Here is a 27,502-nt window from a genome sequence, read left to right on the forward strand (position 1 = left end):
GCTCCAGCAGTTAGGACGCTGGCGGGAAGCCCCTCCCACAGCTGGATTCAAGTCCCACCCCCAGTTCCAGCTTCCTGCTAACGGGGCCCCTGGAGGCAGCAGGGAATGGCTCAAATGGTGGGGTCCCCGCCACTCACATGGGAGACCTACATCAAGTGCCCAGCTCCCGGCTTTGACCTGGCCCAGCCCCAGCCACTGTGGACTCTCTCTTGGGGGGATGAACCAACAGATGGAATTTCTGTGTGCGTGTGCGTGTGCGTGTGTGTGCTCCCAGCACCTACTCGAGAGCTCTTTACTGAGGTCCCACTCTGCAGCCAGCGCTGTGGAAGACAGCAGGACGCCCAGGTGGGCAGCGCAGCCCCTGGCCTCCCAGAGCTCGGAGCAGGGAACAGCCGATAGCAGCCAGAGCACCACGGGGACTGGGGAGACACACTGTGCGCCAGGCTGGGTAGAACGCAGGGGAGCTGGGCCCCCAGCAGTGGCCAGGTCAGGAAATGTTCCTCTGGAGTGGGGAGAGCTGAGTGAGATCCAGATATGAGGTGGGGTGGGGTGGGGGTGCCACCCAGGAAATGGCTGAAGCCAGACAGGCGGGGGAGGGGCCGGGGGGAGGCAGCTGCAGGAGCATTGGCAGCCGTCCTGGCACCACCACCACCACCAGATGACAGCTCAGGTGCCCAGGTGCCTGGGGTCAGTCAGGGGAATGGGGCCCAGGCCCCCGAGACACCCCTGAAAGACCCAGCACATTCTGTGTAGGCCGTGACCCCGGCCTGGCCCGACAACCACAAACCCAGAACACTTAGAACACTGGGGTGTTTTCCCTCTCACTTTGCAGATTTATGAGAGAAAACACTGAAGCCTTGGCCTCCGCACGTTGTCCCTTCCTGGCCAGGACTGAAGTTCTGTGTGCATCAAACCCTCCGTGGGACTTGCCCAGTCACCAGGAGACGAGGACCACAGACAGGACCTGGCTGAGGCCCGTCTTCCAGGGAGCTCCCTGCTACGTGGTCACAGGGAAGGGTCTCTCCTCCGCGTCACACCTGCCCCTAAGCCCCAGCCAAGGCCAGGGTCCCAGGAAGCCCCCGGGGAGACAGGGAAGCAAGGAGGGCCCTCGACTGCGCTCTGCTGTCCACCGCCCACCCAGGCTCTGCTGGAGGCTCCAGGCTGAAGCCATCAGCTGCCATGGCCTTGGAGAAACCCCTCCCCTTTCTGTAAGATACGGAGTTGGACCACACAGTCTTGAAGAGAAAGCAGCCCAGGCGTGGAGCCAGGAAGGGCAGGGCCAGAAGTTCAGACAGCAGAGGGGGCCACCCAGGGGGACCCCCAGGGGGGACCACCCTGCAGAGCTCCGAGAAGCTGGGGAGGTAGCGCATCCCCTGCCTTTGTCGTCTGTCCTGGTTTGTGAGAAATTCCGATGCTCTCAGCCCTCCCCACAAAACGCCTGTTCCTTACCAAGCTCCTTCATGTGGGGGTCACGGCCCGGAGAGCAGGATGAGACAAAGGAGGTCCACGCACCCAGGCAGCACGCAGCAGGCAGAATCCTGGAGGCTTCTGTCCAAGAGGGCCGTGGGAAACATCAGACACACCCACATTCAGGGACATTGCCAAACCGATGGCCCCGACATTCCACTGTGACAGAGCTCGGTCCGTCACAGCAGATGGAGGAACTGAGCCGCGAGAGACACAAGGCAAGCTTCCGAACCAGTCCCTTGGGGATGCAGTTACCCAAGCGCCCGGCAAAACCTGAACGAGGTCGGTGGGTGGGCTGTGAGCACCTGCCACTCGCTGACTTTGATGGCTTCACTGTGGTTTCATTTCTGCCCTTGTTTATCTCAACTCCACACCAAAGCATCAGGGTCACCACGTAATGGGCTGGGGGCGCGGCGCTCGGTCGGGTTTGCAACTTCCTGAACTCTGAGACGGTCTCAACAATGCAAACTGGTTTTTAGTTTTAGAATGTTCTCTTACTGTCGTGCCATCCGTGCAGCCAGCAGTTCCAATGTGAGGGTTTTATCCTACAGCTGTGTTGGGGTCAGTATTCGTGCAATGACACTTGTGTCCACCCATCCGTACAAACCAGACGCATCCCAGAGACGTGCATGGTAAAGAGGGGGAGTTAACTACCATGGTTTTCATGGCAGAATGATTGCAAAGAGCAGAAGCCAAAACTTAACTGCTAGAGGCCGGCTGTGGCACAGTAGGCTAAGCCTCCGCCTGCTGCACCAGCATCCCATATGGGTGCCGGTTCGAGTCCCAGCTGCTCCACTTCTAATCCAGCTCCCTGCTATGGCCTGGGAAAGCAGTAGAGGATGGCCCAAGTACTTGGGACCCCGCACCCATGTGGGAGACCTAGAGGAAGCTCCTTGCTCCTGGCTTCAGATCAGCCCAGCTCCAGCCACTGCTGTCATTTGGAGAGTGAAAAAGAGATGGAAGACATTTCTGTCTCTCCCTCTATCTGCAACTCCTTCTCTCGCATAAATAAATAAATAAAATCTCAAAAAAGAAAAACCCGTCCATCCACAGAAGACCAGTGAGGAGTCGCCGTAGCTCACACACTGGATATTCTGTGAAGGTTTTCAAAGGATGCTGTGGGCCCACACAGTGCTCAGAGGGCACCAAGCACTCGCCACCAACCAGAGCTGCCAGCGCTGTGTGGATGCCCTGCAGGGTAGATCCTACTGTTAGGGGAATCATTATTATTATTATTTTTAAGATTTATTTATTTGAAAGTCATAGTTACACACACAGAGGAGTGGAAGAGAAAGAGAGAGAGAGAGAGAGAGGTCTTCCATCCGATGGTTCATTCTCCAACTGGCCTCAATGGCTGGAGCTGTGCCAATCTGAAGCCAGGAGCCAGGAGCTTCTTCCAGATCTTGCAGGGGCCCAAGCCCTCAGGCCATCTTCCACTGCCTTCCCAGGCCATAGCAGAGAGCTGGATCAGAAGTGGAGCAGCCAGATCTCGAATCTGCGCCGATATGGGATGCCAGCGCTTCACGCCAGGGCATTAACCCGCTGCGTCACAGCGCTGGCCCCTATTATTGTTACTACCTCGGTTCTTTGTCTCACATGGAAGAATCCCCAAGTGGACAAGGCAAAGAGAAAAGCGAGATTTAAAGGTTTAAAAACAGGATTTATTAGAGTCGAAGACCTCCAGCCAGAGTGGTATGGAGGGGGCTGCGAGAGAAGCAGAAACCCCAAGGAGCCCCTGGCACTGGGGTTTTTATGTACAATTTCCAAGAAAAAAAACGAACTTGACAATGAGATTGGCATTCGGTTACCAGGCAGGGACAACACCCATCAGAGGCCTGATTTACAATCCTTTTCCTGTGTGGGTGCTCAGGGTAAAAACAAGAAGCCATCAGAAGGGCGGGAGAGGCAACTTGTTGTCACAGTAAGCTCGGGAAGAGCTCCCGTGCTCCTCTCATGGTAAATTGGAGATTCCTAAGGTTTGGGCCGGGCAGCTTGTTCTTGCTAAAGCTAACCTTCAGGGAGGAAGCAAGCATTCTACACCCAAATGCCACTGGGGCCCCCTGACTGCCCGTTAACCCTCTGACTCCACACACACTGACTGCTGCCATCAAGTGGGAGGGAGGGGGAGCCTGGGGGGGGGATAGGTGAGGGGCCAGGGATGAAAGGTCGGGCAGATAATACACCTGCCTGGTAGCCTCACACACACACACACACACTCACAGACACTCTCTCACACACTCTCACACACACTCACACACTCACTCACACCCACACACACCCACACACACTCACACACTCTCACACGCTCACGCTCGCTCACACTCACACACGCACACACACTCACACATTCACACTCACACACACCCACACACACTCACACACTCTCACACGCTCACACTCGCTCACACTCACACACACTCACACTCACACACACACTCACACACTCTCACACACACTCACACACTCTCACACACACACACACTCACACTATCACACGCTCACACTCACACACACTCACACACTCACACACTCACACACGCACACATTCACACTCACACACACCTACACACACCCACACACACTCACACACTCTCACACGCTCACACTCGCTCACACTCACACACACCCACACACACTCACACACACTCTCACACACACTCACACACACTCACACACACATTCACACTCACACACACCCACACACACTCACACACACTCTCACACACTCACACACACACTCACACATTCACACTCACACACACCCACACACACATGCACACACACTAACACACACTCACACACTCACACTCACACACGCTCACACTCACACACACTCACGCTCACACACTCACACACACACTCACACACACTCACACATTCACACTCACACACACCCACACACATGCACACACACTAACACACACTCACACACACTCACACACACTCACATGCTCACACACTCACACACACCCACACACTCACACTCTCTCACACACTCACACACCCACACACTCACACGCACTCACACCCACACACACCCACACGCTCACACTCTCTCACACACTCACACACCCACACACTCACACGCACTCACACCCACACACACCCACACACACTCTCACACACTCTCACAAGCTCACTCACACACACACACTCACACTCACACACTCACACACACTCACACGCTCACACACTCACACTCACTCACACACTCACCCACACATTCACACTCTCACACTCACACACACTCACACGCTCACACATGCACACACACACTCACACACACTCACACACTCACCCACACATTCACACTCTCACACTCACACACACTCACACGCTCACACATGCACACACACCCACACTCACAACACACACACTCACACACCCACACACACCCACACACACTCTCACACACTCTCACACACTCACACACACTCTCACACGCTCACTCACACACACTCACACACTCACACACACACTCACACACACTCACACACACTCACACACTCACTCTCACACACTCTCTCACACTCACACACTCACACACACTCACACACACAGTCACGCACTCACTCTCACACACACACATTCACACATTCACACACTCACACATACTCATACACACACTCACACACTCTCTCTCACACTCACACACCCACACACACCCACACACACTCACACTCTCACACGCTCACACTCACACACTCACACACTCACACACACTCACACACTCACACACTCACCCACACATTCACACTCTCACACTCACACACACAGTCACGCACTCACTCTCACACACTCACACACACATTCACACACTCACACACTCACACATACACACACACTCACACACTCTCTCACACTCACACACCCACACACTCACACGCACTCACACCCACACACCCATACTCACACACTCACACACACTCACACACACTCACACATTCACACACACTCACACACTCTCTCACACACACACCCACACACACTCACACACACTCTCACACGCTCACTCACACACACACACTCACACACACCCACACACACTCACATGCTCACACACTCAAACATTCACACATACTCACACACTCACACACTCTCACACACTCACACACACTCACACACTCACACACACATTCACACATTCACACACTCACACACTCTCACACACTCACACACACTCACACACACAACTTCCGAACAACTACTCAGGTCAACACAAGCAATGACTTCTGGCAACTGGATCTGGGACCAGGGACGTAAAATCCTTTGACTGCTTTTCTGCTCTTTACCATATATCACAGCAGATCCCTTTACCATATATCACAGCGGATCCCTTTCATACATTTTTAAAACCAAGAGCTTAAGTAAACGGGCACCCAAGTGTACAATGCCTTTTTTTTTTTAGTGCCCCCAAGGACTGCACAGTTCCCATACAGATTGTGGGGGAGGGGGCACCGCATGGGCGGTGGGAGCCCTGGTTCCAGTGTAACTCCCCCGCCCCAGGGTCCACACAGCAGGACCTGGGTGTTGTGAGAGCGGCTATCCCCGCCTCACCTCATGTCCACCTGCCCGGTGCCCCGGGATGCGGCCAGCACCTGAGCAGCCCCGGGGGCCTCTGGAAGCCCCTTGCCCGTGTGTCAGAGCCTCAGCCCTGCGCATCACCACGTAAGAGCTTTGGCCGCTCCCGATCGCTAAGAAACTGGGTTGCAGAAGGAGTCCGTGGGAAAACGAGCCTGGAGTTTTGATCGCTTGCAGACGGTGAATGGGGAAGGGCCGCTCCAGGCGCCCAGACCAGCACGAAGGAGAAGGTGGGGTCCCCGGGATTCCAGGGCACCGGATGGGTCTAGGGCGCCCCGACAAGGCCAGGACAGCGCGGCCGCGCAGAAGCTCCGAGGCGGTTCCCGGGCACCGCGACCCCCGAGCGCCCCGCAGAACGCCCCGCCTTCGGCGTCCGTCCCATCGGCCCGCGGATGCCGGCTGGGAGGCGGAGACCGGCGGACGCGGGGCAGCATCGGAGGCGATGGGGGCGCCCAGTCCGCGGGGAAAAGCCCTGGACTCCAAGTCCTACTGGCGAACCCGGGGCCGCGAAGGCGCTCTGCCTGGCGTGCGTTCTCCCTGCGGAGTCCGGAGGGAGACATCCCCGGGCGCGCTCAGCCTGGGGTCCTTCGTGGGCGGCCGTGCCCCGCCCCCCACCGTGAGGCGGGGCGCTCGCAGGTGTCTGCGCAAACTCCCCAGGAGTGGCCTGGGGCCGAGGCGCTGGGTGCGCTCCCCGGCGCCGGCCTCTTCCTTCGCTGGCGCCCCAGGCGTCGGCTCCGCCCTCGTTCCGGCTGGGCACCCCGAAGTGCCGGGCGCACCCCGGCTAGGCGGGGCGGGGTGCGGCCCACGTGACCCCGGGCAGGCGGCTCCAGCACCTCCCCAGCTGCCCACCGGCTCCAGCAGGTCCGGAGCGCGCCCTCAGCCGTGCGCCGCGCGCCCTGCCTGGCCCGGATCACCGCGCCTCGCCCCAGAGCGCCCTGACCCGCGCTCTGACCGCGGTCTCTCCCTTGGACGGCCGGGGGCCCGCGCTTAGCGACCTCCACAGGCAGACTGGTGAGTATGCGCAGAGGGGCTCGGCGGGGCCTGGGGGGTGGGGTGGGGACGCCTGACCCTGACCCTGACCAACACCTTGGTCCAGGTGGTGGGAAAGGCGCGTTCAGGCCACAGACCCGGATCACCACACCTTGGAGGAACCAGTGTGCCCCAGCCCCTCCCCGGGAAGCGCGTTTGGGACCACCCTCAGAATAGACAGCTGCGGCCAGGCTGTGGATGGCCCAGGCTCCTGGGCTGCCAGCCTAGGGGCCCCGGGGGCTGTCTGGGGAAAGATCCCCCCCACCCCACCCCAGGCTGTGCCTGTGTGCAGGCGGGATCTTGGCTGAGATCTTGGCACGGGAGGATCCCAGCCTTCCTCAGGGCCCCTCAGAGCCCCAGTTCGGCTGGAGTTGCCTCCTGCTTGGTGCCAGGCCCCCTGGCTGCCGAGATGTGGGAAGGGTCCCAGGCGGTGGGCCTGGGGGACGTGCAGGTCCCCGCGGGAGCTGAGCATCCCCAGTAAATCCCCAAAGATCTCGTGGGCTGTATTCGTCTCCCACTGACCTTAACCAGCCACAGGAAACTTGGGTGGGGGCTTTTGCATGTCGCTGTGTCACAGGGCATGCGTGTCTCCTTCACGTATTTCTTTCTGTGGGGTTGGGACAACGATGGGGAGGCAGCCGGCCCTGTACACCAGGGCCACGGGCCAGCGCTGCCCAGGGCTGCGCATCTCAGGAGCCCAGCCAGGGCCGCAGGCTGTGGGCAGCAGAGCAGCGACCTTAGCATCTGGGGCAGGGTTGACCTGCCACTGCCAGGCACGAGTGTCCTATTGGGCCCGCCTGTCCACCTGTTGGCTCTCGGCAAGGCCAAGGCCTCCCTGGGCAAGAGCCCCGTCCCCTCACCTTGGCATCCCAGCCACAGACAGAGGACCTGCACAATACCAGGCACGGACGCGGAGTCAGTGGGTCTTATCAATGAAGGCGTTGGTGGCCAGGAAAATGAGAAGCAGTGAATAGATGAGGTGTGCAGAAGAGGTTCCAGCTAATGGGAAGTGGCTTTGGTACCCCGGGGTGCCCCAGGCCCGGTGGCTTTGTCTTTGCACCCCTTCTGTCTTTGCACCCCTTCCCCATAACCTCTCTCTCCATCCTGGCATTCCGGCGCCATCCAGGGCTAGAGAGGGCCAGGGAGGTCCATGGTACACACGCCCAAACCGAGAGGCTGAGAAGAGGAGGCTCCTGTCCCAGGTGGCGCAGTCTGGAGCGGGACTGGGTCCCAGCTGCCGACTCTCGGCCCCACCTCTCTCTGCAGCCGCGCCCTGGGCCAGTCCTTGCTGTGAGACCAGAGCGAGGCTTCGGGCTGAGTGCAGAGCCCCTGCCAGTGTCCCCGTCCCCGTCCGAGTAGCCTGCCTGACAGCTTGCTGGTACCAGGGGTGGGCGGGTGGGGCTGGGGGTGATCCAGAGGCAGACCACCTGCTGGAGCCAGCCGGAGCTCGGGGAGCCCCACAGGTGTGCCTGGCCATGTGCAGGGAGGCCAGCAGCTCCGGCTGGAAATGTGCGTGCCGTGTTGTTGCTGCTGGAGACTGGAGGGTGCCGTGTCCTGCCCACAGGGACAGCCACTGGGGGGCTCTGAGGGTGGCCTTGAGGGAAGCCACAAAGGGTTAAGGCGGAGGGCACCGCCCCTCTGCCCACAGCTTTATCAGCAGGAGCCGCTGAGTCAGAGAGCGGGTCCCTGCCATTGTCGGAGGGGCATTTCACCAGGAACTTGGACTTGGCTTCCGGCTTCCGTTTGCTCAGGCAGGTGGCCACACACAGTCACCATTGTTGCCAGGTGCCCTGGGGGCCGCTGGCCTGAGACAGGGTTAGACCAAGTCTTCACCTGGGAGCCACTGCAGTCTCCAGCAGTTTGGGGAGAACACGAAATCGAATCTTCAGTGAGTAAAGACGGCAGTTGCACTGTTGAGATCCAGAGGCCTGGGTCCGGGGTGCCCATGCTCTCCCTCCGGCTCCTAATCCCTGTCAGTTATGCCCATCAAACAACGGGGGATGATTGACAGTCTCCATGAATAGAAACGCAATTAATCCGCACAGGGCGACAGGCGCAAATTGAAAGTGTCTTGTTCAGGAAACGCGTGACTTGGAGTTATCTGCACAGAAGCAGGACCAGGAACAGATAGGGTCTGTGCCCCCCCACCCCAGAGGTGCCCTCTCCTGCCAGGGCAGCCCCGCCCCCTCTGTGGGTCTCCCATGGCCCCTGGCCCCTGTCCTTTTCTGCTGTGGGTGGGGGAGTAGCAAGTGGAGACCAGGATCTTGGGGAGAAAACAAAACAGAGGTGTTGGGGGAGGAGCTGACCCCAGGGGAAGGCTGTGGTGGCCACTCCACGGCCCGCGAGTGTCCCCACCATCGTGCTGGCCCGAGGCGAGCGGGCAGGCTGAGCACCACGTCCCCAGACCCCAGTGGTTTTTGGTTCATGCATTGAAATGCTGAGGTTGAACACATGAGAGGGCTTCCAAAAGCTCGTGGAACTGAAAAATGAGTTTATTTGGTGCAAAGAGGCTATTGTCCATGTGGTGTTTTCTTTCTTTATTTCTTTTTTTTTAAGATTTATTTATTTATTAGAAAGTCAGAGTTACACAGAGAGAGGAGAGGCAGAGAGAGGGAGAGGTCTTCCATGTGCTGGTTCACTCTCCACTTGGCCGCAACAGCCAGAGCTGTGCCAACCCAAAGCCAGGAGCCAGGAGGTTCTTCCTGGTCTCCCACATGAATTCAAGGGCCCAAGGACTTGGGCCATCTTCCACTGCCTTCCCAGGCCATAGCAGAGAGCTGGATCGGAAGTGGAGCAGCCAGGACTCGAACCGGCGTCCATATGGGATGCTGGCTCCACAGGCAGCAGCTTTACCTGCTACGCCACCGCACCGGCCGCCATGTGGTGTCTTCTTAATACTCATTTTCCACAAACATTTGTGAAGACTCTGAATGTCCTCCATCTGGTTTAAGATGATTTTCCAGAAGTACACTTTTAAGAGCGGTCGGCCTCGCCATGCACTAAATGGGACACTGGGTGACGAGGAGGACCCGTGGCTGGCACACCAGCTCCCCGCCTCCCTGCAGCAGGGCACCGCCTGCCCCGGGGCCACGCTGGAAATCTGGAGACCCTCCCCCCTCCCCCCCACCTCCTGCTCACAGGAAGTGGGGCCAGAGCAGAAAATCAACAGAACCAAAGTGCTCAGGTGCCTTCTAACCCGCCAGGCACCAGTACTCCACCTGGTTTGGGCTGTGTGGGGTGCACACGTCTTCGGGATCTGATCGCGTCACCTGGGCCTACTGTGGCAGACTGCGAAGCCAGGAGTGGGTTTTCCTGAACTCGGGTGCTGTGTTGTAGGAGCCTCCAAGGCTGAGCTAAGCCAGGGTCGGGGTGGGGCTGGTCGCCCCCCTCCCCTGTGTGCTGGGTCATCTCGGTGCACCTCTGTCCCCAGCCTGGCAGCTAGGGTCCCCAGAGCAGCCCCAGGGGCCCTTGCCTTCCCCCATCCTCTTGCCCCAGGGTCCAGACCCCGCTCAGACCCAGTCTGCTCCCTGGCCCCCGTTCTCTGTCCCCCCCCCCCCCGCTGTGATTGTCCTTGCCATGTGACTGTCCTCACAAGAGGGACACGGCCTCGCTTCTGAAGTGCCCCCGCTTCCTGCTCACTGGGCTCACTGATAAGGAAAGTGCACTTTCTCCTTTTGTTTGCTTTTCTCCTCCGTGGCTCGAGACTCGGGCCGCGAGGCCGCCTGGAATCGTGCCGGCGCCCTGGGAGAAGCGAGAGGCCGGCGGCCCTCAGCTGATGGTCACGCTGTCCGCCCTCTGGAAACAGAACTGCGGTGAACGCTCCCCTCGTGACCGATTTTTTTCAAACATGATGAAAAGTCCAAATGAATCAACTCCGGTCATCGGCAGAGGGACGTTTTGTTCCAGAAACCAGAAACCCGGTGCTGCTGTGGGTCCACCTCGCCCAGACCCTGCATCCGAGCGTCCATTGTCGCCAACCTCGGGCACAAGCCGGGGGTCTTTAGCTTGGCCGCTGTGGGACTCCGTGGAGACGGCCCCTGACACCGTGTCTGCCCAGAAGCCACCACTTTTCAGAATTTACCTTCGCGGCAGCCAGTCTGAAGCCCCCTCCCCGTGCAGGGCAAGTTTCGCTGGCGCTGGCACCGGGATCGCGTTCTCTCAAGCTTTGGAAGCAAAACCGAGCCTTCGGGTGCTCGTCGGGCTGACGGGACCCTTCCCCGGGCTCCTGAGAAGGATGTGAGCGCTCAGGGCACGCCCGCTGCGATCCAGCGGGGTCTTCCCGGCTCTCGGAGCCCGCAGCTGCAGAGCACTGGGCCAGAGCCCAGGTGCCAGGAGCAGCGCCCTCGGGCCCAGGGCTCTCTCCCACGCAGCCTTTGAGTGGGGCCCAGGAAAGCACCCACTGTGTGCTGGGGGCTCCGTCCTTGTGGAGCTCAGCACCGCTAACGTGACACCTGAAGGGGCGGAGCCCCCTGGGTGGTCAGAGAAGTCCCGTGTGGCGTCCCCAGTGTGCACACATCGGGCGTGTCCCCCCCGGGTGCAGTGATGCCTCCTGGCTTATACCCAGTGGTGTTGTGCATGTCTACACTCACGGTGAACCCTACAAATCTGCATAGATCCAGGAGCCTGTCCCGGTGTGCTCAGCCCAACACCACCCCGGCAGGACACACGGGCCCTCTGTGACCCCTCCCCCCCCCGCCCAAGTGAATGCCTCCCTGGGACTCTGTGGCTCACAGGGCTCTGAGGCAGCCTGGCCAGCTGGGTGTGCCCAGGGTCCTGCTCAGGGGTCTTGTTCAAATGCAGATTCCGAGTCAGTAGGGCCGAAGCAGGGCCTGGGGATCTGCATTCCTAACAGGATCCCAGGGACCACACCCCGAGCAGCTAGCGAGCAAGGCGCTAAGGTTCGGCTTCTCATCTATTTTCATATCTGGATTTCTCTGGCGAACTTCAAAAAGGGCGTGAAATCGTCTGAAGGCTGGCTTCCCGGGCAGCCGACAGCGTAGAGACAGATCAGTGCGGCTGCTGCTCTGTGGGGCGGCTGGATCGGCCAGAACCCCCCAGCAGCAACCGGCCTGGCTGCCAGGACTACCAGGTGACCCCGGCTGCGGAGGGAACCACCACCCCGGCCGCTCACCCAGCTTGGCTCTCCTGTACCCTGCACCACTGGTGCCACCCCGTGGCAGGTGCAGGCTGTCGCCCCCACGGTGTCACACTGCCCCCGGGAGAGCTGCCCTGTTGCGTGGCAAAGCTGACCAGCCCCGGAGCCTGGAGGACAGAGAGGTGGACTTTCCCCGGCCTCCCTGCCCGTGGGGCCTGCGCGTTCACTCCTGGTGGTCAAGGGGAAGCAGAGGAGGGTCCGTGCTGCCCCCTCTCCTAGGATAAGGGGAGCAGACTCGGGGAGGGGGAGCCTTTGTTCCAGGGCACGCCCCAGGCCAAGGAAGGGCTGTGCCACTCGTGGCGAACCCTTGGCCTCGATCTCACAGCGGACACAGTGGGAATTCAAGTGTGGGGACTTTATGGGTAGATTTACTTAAATTCATTAAGCTGCTCCTGCAGGCTTCCAGCCAGCGGTGGCCTGTTTGGGAAAGCACGGGAGCCAGGCGCCCGGGGCCCTGGTCTGGCTCTTCCTCTGTGAGCCGAGCGGCGTCCACGCACTGACCGCCCTGGCCCTGTCATTTCAGGTGTGACACTGCCCAGAAAGCAGAGATGGGGAGAAAACTGGACCTTTCCAAGCTCACGGACGACGAGGCCAGGCACGTCTGGGAGGTCGTGCAGCGAGACTTCGACCTCAGGAGGAAAGAGGAAGAGAGACTGCAGTGAGTGTGCGGTGGCCGAGCCGCAGGGCACCGGTCCTCCGACGTTCTGCGGGGCGACCGTCACCTTGGGGTGTGCTGGGGGCAGAGTGCAGGGCGTGGGGCAGAAGCCGGGAGCCAGGGGATGGCTCCAACTCGTAGCCCCGCCTTCCTTGGGGTTGGAGTAGGGGGGGCTCCAGCCTCCTAGACCGGTGCGTGGGAGTTCTCTGAGCCTTTATCCATAGCCATGATCCAGCTTCCAGGGGGGCGTCTCCTAAGCCGGGTGATCCTTGGCCGACAAGATTGGAAGCGTCAAAGAGTGAAATGCCATCAGTAGGGTGTATCTCACTGCCACTCCGAGACACCCAGAACGTGGCGTCAAAGGGTTGAGGACAGAGGCTGGCCTGCCTGCCCTCACGGCGCTGTGAGTGGCAGCCGCTCCCCCACCCGTGGGGGCCCCCAGCCCACGGATGGAGCCGACACACCCCTGTTGCTCCTCCCTCCACCTCTGTCCTCGGGCACCCCACAGCAAACTCATCCACGTAGGAGAGGAGCCACGGGCAAGCCCAAGGTCATGGCCTGTGTAGCCGAGAGGACAGGGTTGAGGTCAGCTCAGCTGGGGGGCAGGGCGGAGGACTGGGAAGTGGAGTCGGACGTGCCCAGTACCGAGACCACGAGGAGCGCTGTCGCGGCAGGGATGGGTTTGTATCGGTTTCCCTGGGATGCTACAGATGCAGTTTGCAGATTGCAAACTCAGTGACTTAAAACCCTCGTACCGTCTGCAGCTCTGGAGCTCAGCAGTCCCAATGTCAGGTGTCCGTGGGGCTCGAGGGGACAGCCATGGGGCTGGAGGGGCCACCCGCGTGCCCTGGTCCGTGGCCGTTCCTTCTTCAGCCCTGGCTTGGCCTCTCTCTCTCCAGCCTCTGCCACCCGCCCTAGCGTGGTGGGCAGCCCCTCAGCCTCCCTTTCCCACGCTGCCCACGGGAACACCAGTGTCCAGCACGCTGCTCTGTGCAGTGCTCTCTGCCTCCGCCGGCCTCCCAGCCGTGCCGAGGGCTGCGTGCCCTTCTCGTCCCACCATCCCCGGGGGACCGTGCCCTGCCATCAGCGCCTCACTGTCACGGCGTGCAGATGAGCTGGCCGGGGTGTGCAGGGTGGGACCCTGGGCCAGCGCCGTCTTCGCAGCGACTCCCACATCTGTCACACACACACGCACACACACACACACACACCGGGCCTGGCTTCCCTGCAGGGGACCTAGCTGGAGTCCCCAGGGGCTTCCCTCACCCGGCCTCTCCCTCTGACACCGTCTCTGCTTCTCTCACTGCACCTTGCAGGGAGACACCCAGGTAACCTCCAAGGCCTCTAGGGAAAGGAAGTCTCCTGGACAGAGCGGGTCCGGGGAGCCCAGGCATCTTTGTGCCGCTTGTTCAGAGTGAGCCAGGAGGGGCCGTGTAATTGGCCCATTCTGCTGTGAGTTCTTGTCCCGCCGTGGATGGGGAGGTGGGCTTACTGAAGACCCCAAATGCGTGCAGGGTGGGCGGAGGCCGTGTGCCGTGTGTGAACAGCATGGACTCGAGGGCAGAGGGGCAATGGCGTGGGTGCATGCGTGAGGCAAACCCGCGACCGGTCCTCCCGTACAAGAGCAGGGAGGGCCGGAGAGCAGGGGCAGCTTTGGCAGAGGGGCTGCCGTGCCTCTGGTTTTATGCTCTTGTCTCTTGTCTGAGGCCTTTTTGCCTAAATATGCCACAGGAGGCGCGACTGCCTCACCAGGAGGAGTCTTCTTCATGTACCGTGTGACCGCAAGGTGGCAGCGGGGGCTGATGGCCGTGGCCATGGCCATGAGGCCGGGATGCACAGGCCCAGGTTCTGCTCAGTTGGGGCAGTGCTGACACTCAGCACGGGGGCACGGCTGAGCCGGGCTTGCAGGAGCCCTTGGGTTAAAACTGGTTCCCCAGGGCAAGCTTAAGCACAAGAGGTCCACAGGAAGCGGAGGATGACGTTAGGTCTCCCACCCACGCTAGCTGGCCTGTTAAAGCAGTTCCCACGCGCGCAGTCAGCGCCGTGCCCCTGCCACACTGCAGCGTCTCTGGGTTTCTCCGTGACCCTCGGTGCAGCGCTGCTCACTCCGGGGCACTCGCGCATCTCTGAGCGGCCAGCAGGAGGAGGAGGAGGCCCGGAGGCAGCGCAGAGCCAGGGCTGCTGCAGATCCAGCAATGCGGCAATGGTTCTGTCGCACTCTCAATGGATCCGCCGTTCTCCAGGCGGAACGCCAGTGGGTGCCCTGGTTCAGGCAAACCCACCGAGGCCGCTGGGAGAAGTTGGTGGGGAGGGAGGGGATTGTGAAGCCAAGAAGCAAGCACCCCAAGAGCGATCTCATTGTGAAGGCGCATCGGTGCACACAACGTGCGGCCTGCAGCGCGGGCGGCAAACCACCAAGGCACCATTGGCTGGACAGCCGATTCACCCGAAACACCAACCTTGACGTCACCGTGCTTCTGGCCAAGAGGGGCGGAGTTAGGCTGACCGCTGCTGGCTCCAGAAAGGCGAGTGGAGACAGAGGCTTCAGCTCCCTTTTCCCTCCCTCGGTCCCTGCTGGGCGCTGTGCCGAGGACACTGTGCCTTGCTGTGGGCCAGCATGAGAACAGGACAGCCATCCGTGCGCGAGAACAGCGCCCCTCGTGCTAACCCTGAGCCCTGTCTGGTGCAGGTCTTGTGTCTGGAGAGCTCGCATGGCTCGGGAGGCAGGGAAGGCTCAGGATCTGAGCGAAAACCAGAGGCCTTGCTCCAACGGACCGATTGCTCTGTCCTTGGCAGCCTTGGCCTGTGCAGGCCAATATGGGGCAAGGGACTAGGTGGGCTGAGTGACCGAGCCCTGGACAGCAGGATCCATGATGGCAGCTGCAAGGGGCCGGGGGAGAGGAGAGCCCGGTAGGGCTCCCAGGAGAGGCCAGCCTTGTGCTGCAAGACCACACCTGGTGGTGTGTGTTTCTGTTCCTTCCCCTCCGGGTGCCTGGGCAGTAAGGAGAAAATCTTGAGGGCACTCAGAACTCCGCTGCTGGTCCTGTCCCCCGCGTCCCACCCCAGCCCCAGCCCCTACTGCAGCTACCGCATGCCCTGCCTAATCCTGGTCCTTGCCATGGGCTCTGCAGCCTGCAGCCCCACTGTGTCTTCCTAGCCCACCTCCTTCCGCCTGTGCCTGAGCCATGGCGCATGACCCCTGGGCACCGCAGCCCACTCCCAGCTGGGCTGTGACTGCCACTCAGTGCCTCTTCCCTGCCAGCCCCACCCTGGCTTCTGCTGCCCTGCTGCAGGGGACAGGTGCTGCCCTTGCGAGCTGGGGGAGCGGGGGAGAGGCTCCATCCAAGCAATCCACAGCACTGTCCTGCCATCGTGTCTTGCTTTTATCCTGGTCCCACAGCAGCTCTTGACCCCACTCTAGCCAGGAGCTCACCTGCTCCTTCCACGGTGCTCGAAGCTTCCAGACTAGCTGCCCCCTCTCCTTCCCCTCGCCTGCCTTCAAGCCCCTCCCCACCTTCCCCCCTTCCTCTACCCTCACAGTTGCTGGCACTGAACAGCTGCAGCTACCTCGGTCACCCCTCCCCCCCTTGGTCACGCCTCCAGAACGGCCAACAGCGTGATTAATCTCCAGAGTAAAACCAACAAAGGAGACAGGAAGTCTTCCCTCTGCCCTGGCTCCATCCTGCCAGACGCTGGCCTGTGCTGCCCTTTGACTGGACAGGACGACCAGGCTTGGGGCTCGGGACTGCCCTCCCCCAGCCTCCTTCCTGCTCCCCTGAGCCCCTGCAACCCCAGCGGCAGCCCCCTCCCCGCCCTGCCTGCCACACCGACCCTCCCCGCCTTCCCCACGCTCGCCTCACGTTCTCCTCTTTTCCGCCTGGCTCATTTCGGGAATACGCGGCCTAAGAGCCATCTTCCCAAAGGGCTGGGGCCAGATGCTCCTGGGAACCCTCCTTCGAACCCTCAAGGAACAAGTGATTCCTGCGTTACGTAAAAGGCCTCGTGCCAGGAGGAGTGCCCGCTAGCCTAACCCTGATCCCTCATATCGACAGAGATAAAGAAAAATTCCACCTGGCTCGGTCACCGTGTTGGTACACCCAAGGCCACGCTGTCCACCGCGGCAGCTCCTGGCCCCAGCCAGGCCCCTGCGGAGAGCCTCCCCGAGGACAGCATGGGCCAGCGTTAGAAGAGGTAGGGGCCAGAAAGAGCAAAAGTCCAGGCCCTGGGCGAGGGACTGCCCAGCACCCATTAAAAACAACACTTTAGAAATAAACCATGCAAGCCATGGTTGGACAGAAATGGCAGGCTGTGAAAAGACGACTTTTTTCCACTTTGCTTTTTTAAAAATACATAGAAAAATGTAATCAGAGCAGAAGCAGCATTCATCAAGTCTCTTCTGGGGTGACTGTCTACACCCAAGTATTGGGTTCTAACCCTTTTTCTGTCTCCTTTGCTGGATTCCGCCCCACCCCCACCCCCAACTCCTTAAATACCTGCTTCTGGAGGGTCCAGGGCTTCTGCCTCAGCCTCTGTCTTTTTTGGTGTGTTTAAGATTTATTTATTGGAAAGGCAGAGCGATGGAGGGAGAGAAGGGCAGAGAGAATCTTCCATCCATGGTTCACCCCCAAAATGTCCACAACAGCCGAGCTGGGCCGGGCGCTCAAAGCCGAGAGCCAGGAGCTCCCTGCAGGTCTCCCCGGTGGGTGGCAGGGCCGGGCGCTCAAAGCCGGGAGCCAGGAGCTCCCTGCAGGTCTCCCCGGTGGGTGGCAGGGCCGGGCGCTCAAAGCCGGGAGCCAGGAGCTCCCTGCAGGTCTCCCCGGTGGGTGGCAGGGCCGGGCGCTCAAAGCCGGGAGCCAGGAGCTCCCTGCAGGTCTCCCCGGTGGGTGGCAGGGCCGGGCGCTCAAAGCCGGGAGCCAGGAGCTCCCTGCAGGTCTCCCCGGTGGGTGGCAGGGCCGGGCGCTCAAAGCCGGGAGCCAGGAGCTCCCTGCAGGTCTCCCCGGTGGGTGGCAGGGCCGGGCGCTCAAAGCCGGGAGCCAGGAGCTCCCTGCAGGTCTCCCCGGTGGGTGGCAGGGCCGGGCGCTCAAAGCCGGGAGCCAGGAGCTCCCTGCAGGTCTCCCCGGTGGGTGGCAGGGCCGGGCGCTCAAAGCCGGGAGCCAGGAGCTCCCTGCAGGTCTCCCCGGTGGGTGGCAGGGCCGGGCGCTCAAAGCCGGGAGCCAGGAGCTCCCTGCAGGTCTCCCCGGTGGGTGGCAGGGCCGGGCGCTCAAAGCCGGGAGCCAGGAGCTCCCTGCAGGTCTCCCCGGTGGGTGGCAGGGCCGGGCGCTCAAAGCCGGGAGCCAGGAGCTCCCTGCAGGTCTCCCCGGTGGGTGGCAGGGCCGGGCGCTCAAAGCCGGGAGCCAGGAGCTCCCTGCAGGTCTCCCCGGTGGGTGGCAGGGCCGGGTGCTCAAAGCCAGGAGCCAGGAGCTCCCTGCAGGTCTCCCCGGTGGGTGGCAGGGCCCAAGCACTTGAGCTGTCACTGCGGCCTCCCGGGTGCATTGGCAGAGAGCCAGGACGCCAGGCAGCCCTCCGGCGAAATGCCAGGTCACAGCTGGTCCTCCCCACTGCTGTGGTGCAGCGCTGGCCCTGGCCTCGGCCTCTGCTCTTCCCGGCGCAGCCCGCACGCGGCCCCACTGGGTTCAGGGTCCTCTGGGCCAGCACTGCCCTGATGGGGGCCTTGTGTATCTGTGTTCCCAGCATGGCAGCTGCCAGCCACCTGTGGCCACGGAGGGTTTGAAGTGCAGCTGATGCAACTGGGGACCCAACTCCAAGGGTGCCCAGTGACGGGGGACGAACGTGGTGACCTGGACTGACTCACTAGCCAAATGCAGGGGTCTGGTCGGCCTGTCTCCCCAGCGCGTCCAAACCCGGAGTGAGTTTCCTCCTGCACCACAACCCCCTGCCTCATCTCAGAGCCAGCTGCTTCCCAGGTCAGGGGCCCAGGAGCCTTGACTGACTCCCCTCCCTCCCTCCCACCCACATCCCACCTGGTACTCAGCAGCCTCGAGGCCAGCCCCAGGCACACCCTGCCATCACCCCTGTGCACACCAAGGGAGACCACACACACACACACACACACACGAGTCCCTCCTTCCACCCTCACTGCCCTGTTCTTCTTCCATGGCCCCCAGAGTCACACCCCTGCCTGCTCGTGAAATCTGTGGCTCCCAGCACCCTCACCCCTGCCTTCCGGGACCTCCCCGTTAGCTGGCACCAGCCAAGTGACCCTCGTCTCAGAGGGGGCCTCCCCGCAGGGATCTAAGCCCATGAGGTCTGCGTGTGGCTCACCGCTGTGTCCCCAGTACCCGGCCATCGGGGGCTCCGTCCCTCTCAGAGCCCACACACTGCCGACCGCTCAGGGGACCCTGTGAAGTAAGGCCAGCTACGCCAGTGTGGCGTGGGGGTGGCAGGCTGGGGGCAGCGTGCTGTGTGCTGTCCGCACAGGGAGCGTCTGTGATGACCAGCAACACTGGCAGGGACTCCATATCTGCCTGCGACAGGCAGGGGCCCCGAGTCTCTCTGTCGGAAACTCTTGCTCCAGCCCCCTTTCTCCTTTGAAGCGTAGCTATAGACGTGAGCTGGTGGCTTGCTTTTAGGAATTTTTCACATTTAGGAGTTTGCCGGTGCTGTCCCTACAGCGTCAGCGTCAGCATCGGCATCCCCTCATCGCTGGTTTTCCTCTGGGTTCATAGTGGGCTCCGCCCCTCACCTACGGAGTCACCTGGGGGTTAAAGACACGTGCAGGGGGTCCAGCGCTGTAGCACAGCAGGTTAAGCTGCCCCTTGTGACCCCGGCACCCCATATGGGGAGCGCTGGTTCGAGTCCCGACTGCTCCACTTCTGATGCAGCTCCCTGTTAATGCACCTGGGAAAGCAGCAGATGCTGGCCCAAGCGGCCCATGTGGGGGACCAGGATGGAGTTCCTGGCTCCTGACCGGCCTGGCCATTGTGGCCGTGGTGGTCATTTGAGGAGTGAATCTGTGGATGGAAGATTCTGGACGCCTCTGGCCTGTGTCTCCCTCCTCTCTGGAAGTCCACAGAGCAGGGCTGGGCAGAGGGAGCAAGCCCCAGGCTGGACTCCGGGCCACGGGCGTGGCTCCCCTCGCTCGGGGGCTGCCTCCCAGCCATGGCATCACCTGTGCCTAACAGCCGGGGAGGACTGAGCCGGTGCTTGGCCAGGCATGGGTGACTCATCCTGTCCTGGGTGCGGGGGGGGTGGGGAGAGGCTACCCTCAAAGGAACGCCCTGTTTGAAAGGACACAGCCTGCAACTCAAATATTGGGCCCGGAAAGGCAAACAGGTTGTGCTGTCTGCAAACAGACAGGAATTCCTGAGACACCGTGACTCTTAAAATAGCAACGACCAGCAGCAATCCGAAGTCCCCTTAGCTCGGCCGCCGGGCACTGCAGACTGGCAGGGCTGAAAAACACGGGGGTAAAACCGGAAATCAGCTGCCATCGCGGCCCTGGAGATGAACACGGGTCTAAGATCACCTACGAGATTGCTGTGTGAAGAGTTAACAAAAAAAATTTGAAATCAGGCCAGCATTGTGGTATGGTGGGAGTGGTGCCGGCATCCCATATGGGCACTGGTTTGTGCCCCTTCCACTCCACTTCCAACTCAGCTCCCTGCTAATGGCCTGGGAGAAGCAGTGGAAGATGGCCCACGTGCCTGGGGCCCTGCACCCACGAGACAGACCCAGATGAAGCTCCTGGCTTCTGCCTGGCCCAGCGCTGGCTGTTGCTGCCATTGGGGCGTGCCGGCAGCCCCCTGTCTCTCGGAGTCTCTCCCTCTCTCTCTGTAAGTCTGACTCACTGAGTTGTGCAGGCTTTCCAAATGTTGACAGCCTCGTTATGCAAAACAAGAGAAAACCCTTCACAGTGGTCTGGTCGGGCATCTCCAGTGTTGGAGAAGTCATGTTCACAGCAGTGGCTGTGTCTTCCAAAATTCTACTTTGTGCCCAAAAGCCAGCATGTGGTCCCACGGCCTTGGCTCCTGCTAGCGCCTTTGCAGCCTGGCCCACCTCGCTTCTGCACCTTTGTGCAGGCATCCAAGGGCAAAGCAAAGAGGGGTGCGGGGAGAGGGTGTCTTAGTATTGTCTGACACGACCTCTGACCTCTGACCTGGTGAACTCGCTTATAGGATCTTAGGGAGCTGCAGAGCCCCCGGGCACACCCAGAGCCCCTGCTCCACAGCGGCGGGTTCATGTTCCCTGCAGAGGCTCCGCTGTCGGCTTCTCCGGCGTCGGTTGTAATTCTGGCCCGTCTCTGTCTCAGCAGCCCTGGTCTCGCCGTCTCAGCCTCGTCTCCTCCTGCACCCCCCACTCCCCTCTCCTGAGAGTCTGCCTTCTCACCCCCTTAACACACCAGCCCGATTGTCTCAACTGCTCTGCCGTTTCTGATGGATCACGTTCGGGGTCTTTCCTTCCTAAAGGTGACTCTAACTTGTAACTGCTGGGCTCTTGCCTGCTGGTGCACCTGCAGTACAGGGACATCTGGTCAACCCAGTGTTTGCTACAGGCAGAGCGTGCAGGCTGCCCTGGCCCTACCAGTTCTCTCCCTGTCTGCAGTAGGGCTGGTGCTCCCGGAGGCTGGCAGGTGCCTCCTAACCTCTCACCAGTGTCTCCTCTGCCCTCGCTTCCTGTGGACGTGCGTGCAAACGGAATCTGAAGCAGACCGTAACCATCCCTTCCCCAAAACGCAGGACCTGGAACTCCAGGCCTGCCCCAGGCTCTCGTGTGGCTGCGTGTCCCATATCCTGGAAGCCACAGCCTCCACATGTCCTCCACTTCCTTCCTGCTGTGCTGAGCCTCAGGCTGGGGACCTGCCTGGGAAGAGACGGCTGGGAGGGAGGCCGGCCCCCGGGTTCACAGGTGGTGCAGAAGGGGCGACGGAGCAGCCTGGGCCTTCCCGCCTGGCTCAGGAGCTCTGCTCCCCAACTTGAGGCCGAGCGCTTGTGCTGGGGATGTGGCTACGTCAGCGTCCCCTTAGATGCCCGCGCTTGCTGGGCTGTCTTCTTCCTTGGCTTACAAAACCGTGACGTCTGACCCTGAGACATCCCCAAGACAACCTGGCGGGCAGCTGGGGAGGGGGAGCTGTGAAAGTCGGCCGCCGCCGCCTCCAGCCTGGCGGAGCCACCCAGCACCTCGCGGGCCTGCAGCTCGGGGTGTCCTGTCGGGAACCCCAAACTGCCGGGCTTCCCCTAGCGTCTCTCTGATTTCATCACTAGCCACGGTTCCATCTTATCTCATCTGGAACTAAAAATATTGCACTGGGCAGGCGTTCTCGGAGGCCCAGAACAGAGGGATGTACCCGCGGTGGCCTGGTCACCTCCTCCCGTCAGCTGCACCTGGTGGCTTCACCAGGAAGCCGTGCTGCTTAAAACCTGCCCTGGCCCTCTCCAAGCCAAGCCACTCTGGAGCCACTCTCGGCCCACACAGACCCCGGGAGCCAGCTCAGCTCTGGCCCCTGCGGGGAGGCCGCCCGTCCCTGGGGGAGGGCTTCTAGCTCCGGCTCTGGACCACCTCCTGGTTGTGCGGGGAGGGCAGTGGCCTCCCATCCAGACCCCGGGACAGTTGTAAAAGCCCCAGGCCTGCTTCGACGCAGTGCCATTCCTATGAAAATAATGGGCTTCAGGTCCAACGTATGAAAAGTGCCCCTGTGTGGACACAGCTGCTGGCCGCCCCCAGGGACAGGGGAGGAAGGGCGGCTGGCGCTGCCGGCGGCAAGGGTGCCTGGGGACGCCTTTGCCCAGCCACCTGCGGCAGGTCCCGTGTGTGCCCGTGTGTGTCAGTGAGCAGGCGTGAGCGGGCGTGTGTGTGCCTGTGTGTGTCAGTGAGCAGGTGTGAGTGGGCGTGTGTGTGCCCATGTGTGTCAGTGAGCAGGTGTGAGTGGGCGTGTGTGTGCCCGTGTGTGTCAGTGAGCAGGCGTGCACAGGCGTGTGTATGCCCATGTGTGTCAGTGAGCAGGCGTGAGCGGGCGCGTGTATGCCCATCAGTGAGCAGGCGTGAATGGGCACGTGTGTGCCCGTGTGTGTCAGTGAGCAGGTGTGAGCGGGCGTGATCAGGCGCGTGTGTGCCTGTCAGTGAGCAGTCGTGAGCAGGCACATGTGTGCCTGTGTGTGTCAGTGAGCAGGCATGTGTGTGCCCGTGTGTGTCAGTGAGCAGGCGTGAGCAGGCGCATGTGTGCCCATGTGTGTCAGTGAGCGGGCGTGAGCAGGCATGAGTGTGCCCGTGTGTGTCAGTGAGCAGGCATACGCAGGCGTGTGCGTGCCCATGTGTGTCAGTGAGCAGGCGTGCGCAGGCGTGTGCATGCCCGTGTGTGTCAGTGCGCAGGCGTGAGCAGGCACGTGTGTGCCCGTGTGTGTCAGTGAGCGGGCACGAGTGTGCCCGTGTGTGTCAGTGAGCAAGCGTACGCAGGCGTGTGCGTGCCCATGTGTGTCAGTGAGCAGGCGTGCACAGGCGTGTGCATGCCCGTGTGTGTCAGTGAGCAGGCGTGAGCAGGCATGTGTGTGCCTGTGTGTGTCAGTGAGCAGGCGTGAGCAGGCACGTGTGTGCCTGTGTGTGTCAGTGAGCAGGCATGTGTGTGCCCGTGTGTGTCAGTGAGCAGGCGTGAGCAGGTGCATGTGTGCCCATGTGTGTCAGTGAGCGGGCACGAGTGTGCCCGTGTGTGTCAGTGAGCAGGCGTACGCAGGCGTGTGCGTGCCCATGTGTGTCAGTGAGCAGGCATGCACAGGCATGTGCATGCCCGTGTGTGTCAGTGCGCAGGCATGTGTATGCCTGTGTGTGTCAGTGAGCAGACGTGAGCAGGCACGTGTGTGCCCGTGTGTGTCAGTGAGCAGGCACGTGTGTGCCCGTGTGTGTCAGTGAGCAGGCGTGAGCAGGCGCGTGTGTGCCTGTGTGTGTCAGTGAGCAGGCGTGAGCAGGCATGTGTGTGCCCGTGTGTGTCAGTGAGCAGGCATGAGCAGGCACGTGTGTGCCCGTCAGTGAGCGGGAGTGAGCAGGCATGTGTGTGCCCGTGTGTGTCAGTGAGCAGGCGTGAGCAGGCGCGTGTGTGCCCGTGTGTGTCAGTGAGCGGGCGGAGCGGGCACGTGTGTGCCCGTGTATGTCAGTGAGCAGGCATGAGCGGGCGCGTGTGTGCCCGTGTGTGTCAGTGAGCGGGCGTGAGCAGGCATGTGTGTGCCCGTGTGTGTCAGTGAGCGGGAGTGAGCAGGCACGTGTGTGCCCGTCAGTGAGCAGGCGTGAGCGGGCACGTGTGTGCCCGTGTGTGTCAGTGAGCGGGCGGAGCGGGCACGTGTGTGCCCGTGTGTGTCAGTGAGCGGGCGGAGCGTGCGCACACCCAAGCCTGTTGGGAAGCCAAGCTGGCCGTGTGTTTCCGTTTCGTTTTCCTCCTCCCCAGGGGCTTGCGGGGCCAGGTTCAGAGGGAGAGCTCCAAGAGGGAGCTGCTCGCCGACTCGGCGCACCTGAACGAGACGCACTGCGCCCGCTGCCTGCGGCCCTACCGGCTCCTGGTCAACAGCAGAAGGCAGTGCCTGCACTGCGGCCTCTTCGCCTGCAAGAGCTGCAGCCGCGCCCACCCCGAGGAGCGGGGCTGGCTCTGCGACCCCTGCCACCTGGCCAGGTGCGCGGGGGCCGGCGGCCGCGCGCGTGTTTGTGCACAGGCCCGTGGGCGGCCCGGGGAGGTGCCACGGGCCTGCGCTCTTGTCTCCGCAGAGTGGTGAAGATGGGCTCTCTGGAGTGGTACTACGAGCACGTGCGGGCCCGCTTCAAGCGATTCGGCAGCGCCAAGGTGATCCGGTCCCTGTACGGGCGACTGCAGCAGGGAGGTGAGGGGAGCCCCGTGCCCCGTGCGTTCGGACGTCCAGGACCCTGCGGGCTCCTCTGGCGGGGGGGGGGGGGGGGGGGGGGCGTGGTGGTGTGTGTATGCCTGTCTCTCTGCGTGGGAGGGGCGGACCCCTGGCCTCTGCCGGCCTGGTCCGTGCCCATGGCGTCCCCGGGGTATGACACGGTGTTTTTCCCGGAGCTTCACAGCAGCTGGAGAAGTCAGGGCCAAGTTTCTCAAACACAGCTGCTCACAGAGTCCCCGGGGCGCCGTCCGTCATACGCGCACCTGCTTCCCCGGACGCCTGGCTGGGGGCCCAGACACATCAACAGTCCCACATGATTCTGACGATTACCGAGAATCGGAGGAATCTGCTGTGAATAATCCTTGGTTTTTTAAGATTTATTTATTTATTTGAAAGGCAGAGTTACAGAGACAGGGAGAGACAGGGAGAGAGAGAGAGAGAGAGAGAGAGAGAGAGAGAGATTGGTCTTCCATCTGCTGGTTCATCCCCCCCACCACAAATGACTGCAACAGCCAGAGCTGGTCCGAAGCCAGGAGCCGGGCGCTTCCTCCAGGTCTCCCACATGGGTGCAGGGGCCCAAGCACTTGGGCCATCTTTCATTGCTTCCGCAGGCCATAAGTAGAGAGCTGGAACAGCCGGGACTTGAGCCAGCGGCTGTATGGGATGCCGGCACTGCAGGCGGCAGCTCCACCCGCCACACCACAGCGCCAACTGACCTGTTGTGTAAAGCCCCAGGTTTACAAGAAAGAGCAGAAGCTGGGCACCGCCAGCCCACAGGACACCGAGCAGCTCTGGGCCTGGCACAGGGTCTCTGGAGTGGGGCACGGTGTTTGCTTGAGGGCCAAGACCGCTGAGTCACCCTCACCTGTATCGACTTCTAGCACCTGCATGGGTGGGGGTGGGGGCAGGCAGTGAAGTCGTCCAGGCCAGGACGTTTGTAAGAGTAAAGGAGGCCCTGCTGATAACCCCACCTAACAGCAGATGTGACCGGGAGAGCTCTGATGCCAGTGGCGGGGGCTGTCCTGTCCTGGGGCTGCCCCTTTGGTGGCTGTCATCTCTGTTTCGGGCTGGAGCCCATCAGCAAATCCATGTCCCCACACCCATGTGTCCAGTCTGGAGCCAGCTGTGGGGTCCTCCTGCAGCAAAGGAGTCTGGTCCAGCCCCAGCCGCAGGGCCTTAGGATGGACCAACGTGGGAAACGCTACAGCCACCTACCTGGGAATATTAGCCCCAAAGGCAGCCCCCTCCCAACAAGCTGTGTCAGAACCCCCAAGGGTTTGGGGCATCGCCCTGAGAGGAGCCCGTTTCAGAGGCTGGGGTGGGTGAGAAAGCTGTCATTTAAGAGGATACCGGGTCCCTGAAGCCCAGCCTGGGTCCTGAGCCGAACCTGCGGAGACCCTGTCTGTTTCAAAATCATTCCCTCTGGGGGCCAGGAGGTGGCGCTGTGGGGCAGCAGAACACAGCGTCTGGGCCCCAAGGAGAATGAGAGTCAGCCCCCCCTGCTGGGAGTGATGCCCCCCCACACCCGCCCCCGGTGCACGCTCCCCTGCCCATCACCTGGCAACAGCACAGCCAGACAGGGGACAAGGACAGCACGAAACCTGGGAACGCCGGAGCCGTTTACAGTCTGAAACCTGCCCAGCCAGGGTCTGTGCGTCTTGGGGGCGGCCACAGGGGTCTTCTGAGAGTGAGCCTCCGGTGAGGGGCGTTTCCCCCAGGCCTCAGTGCGGGGGGGGGGGGGCTGAGCCCCTCTCCCTCGGGAGGCGCCGCCTGCTCTGCGCTGGAGTTTGTTTCTAGTGTGACTTGACCAGGAGGCAGGGGTGTTACTCCCACCCTGGTCCCCAGTGAGAAGCAAAGGGACGTCACTCTTCCGTTCACAGTGGGGAGGGCAGGGGACACCGCCCTGGCTGCCAGCCCCAGGCCGCATGCGGGTCAAGTTCACATCCCTGCCTCCCAGCTGGGCTGGCCATGGCCGCGTTCATTAACACGGACGCCTGGGGCTCAGACCCAGGTGGCCCCTGGGGGCCCCTCGAAAACCCCTGGCATTTGTAGAGGCTAAGCCAGGCCTCCTTGCCTCTCTGCTGCCGGTCAAACGGAGGGCCTCCGGGCCTGCGTCCAGGTGGCCCACTGAGGCAGGACCAGTGAGGGCTCCCCTCTGCTCCCCGCCCCGATACCTCCCCAGATGTCCGAAACAGGCAAAGGAAATCAGCTTTGGACAATGAGGGAGGCGAGTTTCTCTCTGCAAACCTCTGACCGCTGCTGCCCGCGTCCTTCAGACTCTCCAGCATTCAGCTGCTTGGTTCTGTCTCCCTCCCTCCTTTCCTTCCTCCCTCCCTCTCTCCCTCCCTCCCTCTCTCCCTTCCTTCTTCCATCCCTCCCTCCCTCCCTCCCTCTCTCCCTTCCTTCCTCCCTCCCTCCTCCCCTCCCTCTCTCCCTCCCTCCCTCTCCCTCCATCCCTCCCTTCCTCCCTCCCTCCCTCTCTCCCTCCCTCCCTCTCCCTCCCTCCCTCCCTTCCTTCCTCCCTCCCTCCTCCCCTTCCTTCCTCCCTCCCTCCTCCCCTTCCTTCCTCCCTCCCTCCTCCCCTCCCTCTCTCCCTCCCTCCCTTCCTCCCTCCCTCTCTTACTCCTATCTTTTTTAAAAAAGATTTATTTACTTATTTGAAAGGCAGAACTACAGAGAGACAGAGGCTGAGAGAGAGAGAGAGAGAGAGAGAGAGAGAGAGAGAGAGAGAGGTCTTCT

General features: G+C 61.5%; 1 protein-coding gene across 3 annotated transcripts in view; it reads left to right on the forward strand.

The window, feature by feature from the left end:
- Nucleotides 1-6,902: 6,902 nt before the first annotated feature.
- MLPH (melanophilin) overlaps nt 6,903-27,502 on the forward strand; it is a 43,866-nt gene continuing 23,266 nt past the window's right edge. For 2 of the 3 annotated variants that reach the window (XR_009866926.1, XM_062202578.1), the window contains exons 1-4: nt 6,903-7,059; nt 12,756-12,890; nt 24,316-24,537; nt 24,630-24,742. Coding sequence is in view for 2 of the 3 variants with exons in the window: in XM_062202578.1 (XP_062058562.1) it covers nt 12,781-12,890; nt 24,316-24,537; nt 24,630-24,742 (445 nt within the window). In the remaining variant the exon portion in view is untranslated. The remainder of the gene's footprint in view (nt 7,060-12,755; nt 12,891-24,315; nt 24,538-24,629; nt 24,743-27,502) is intronic. The other variant, XM_062202589.1, reaches the window with a different exon arrangement.

Source organism: Lepus europaeus, chromosome 1 (genome assembly GCF_033115175.1).
Source record: "Lepus europaeus isolate LE1 chromosome 1, mLepTim1.pri, whole genome shotgun sequence".
NCBI lineage: Eukaryota > Metazoa > Chordata > Mammalia > Lagomorpha > Leporidae > Lepus > Lepus europaeus.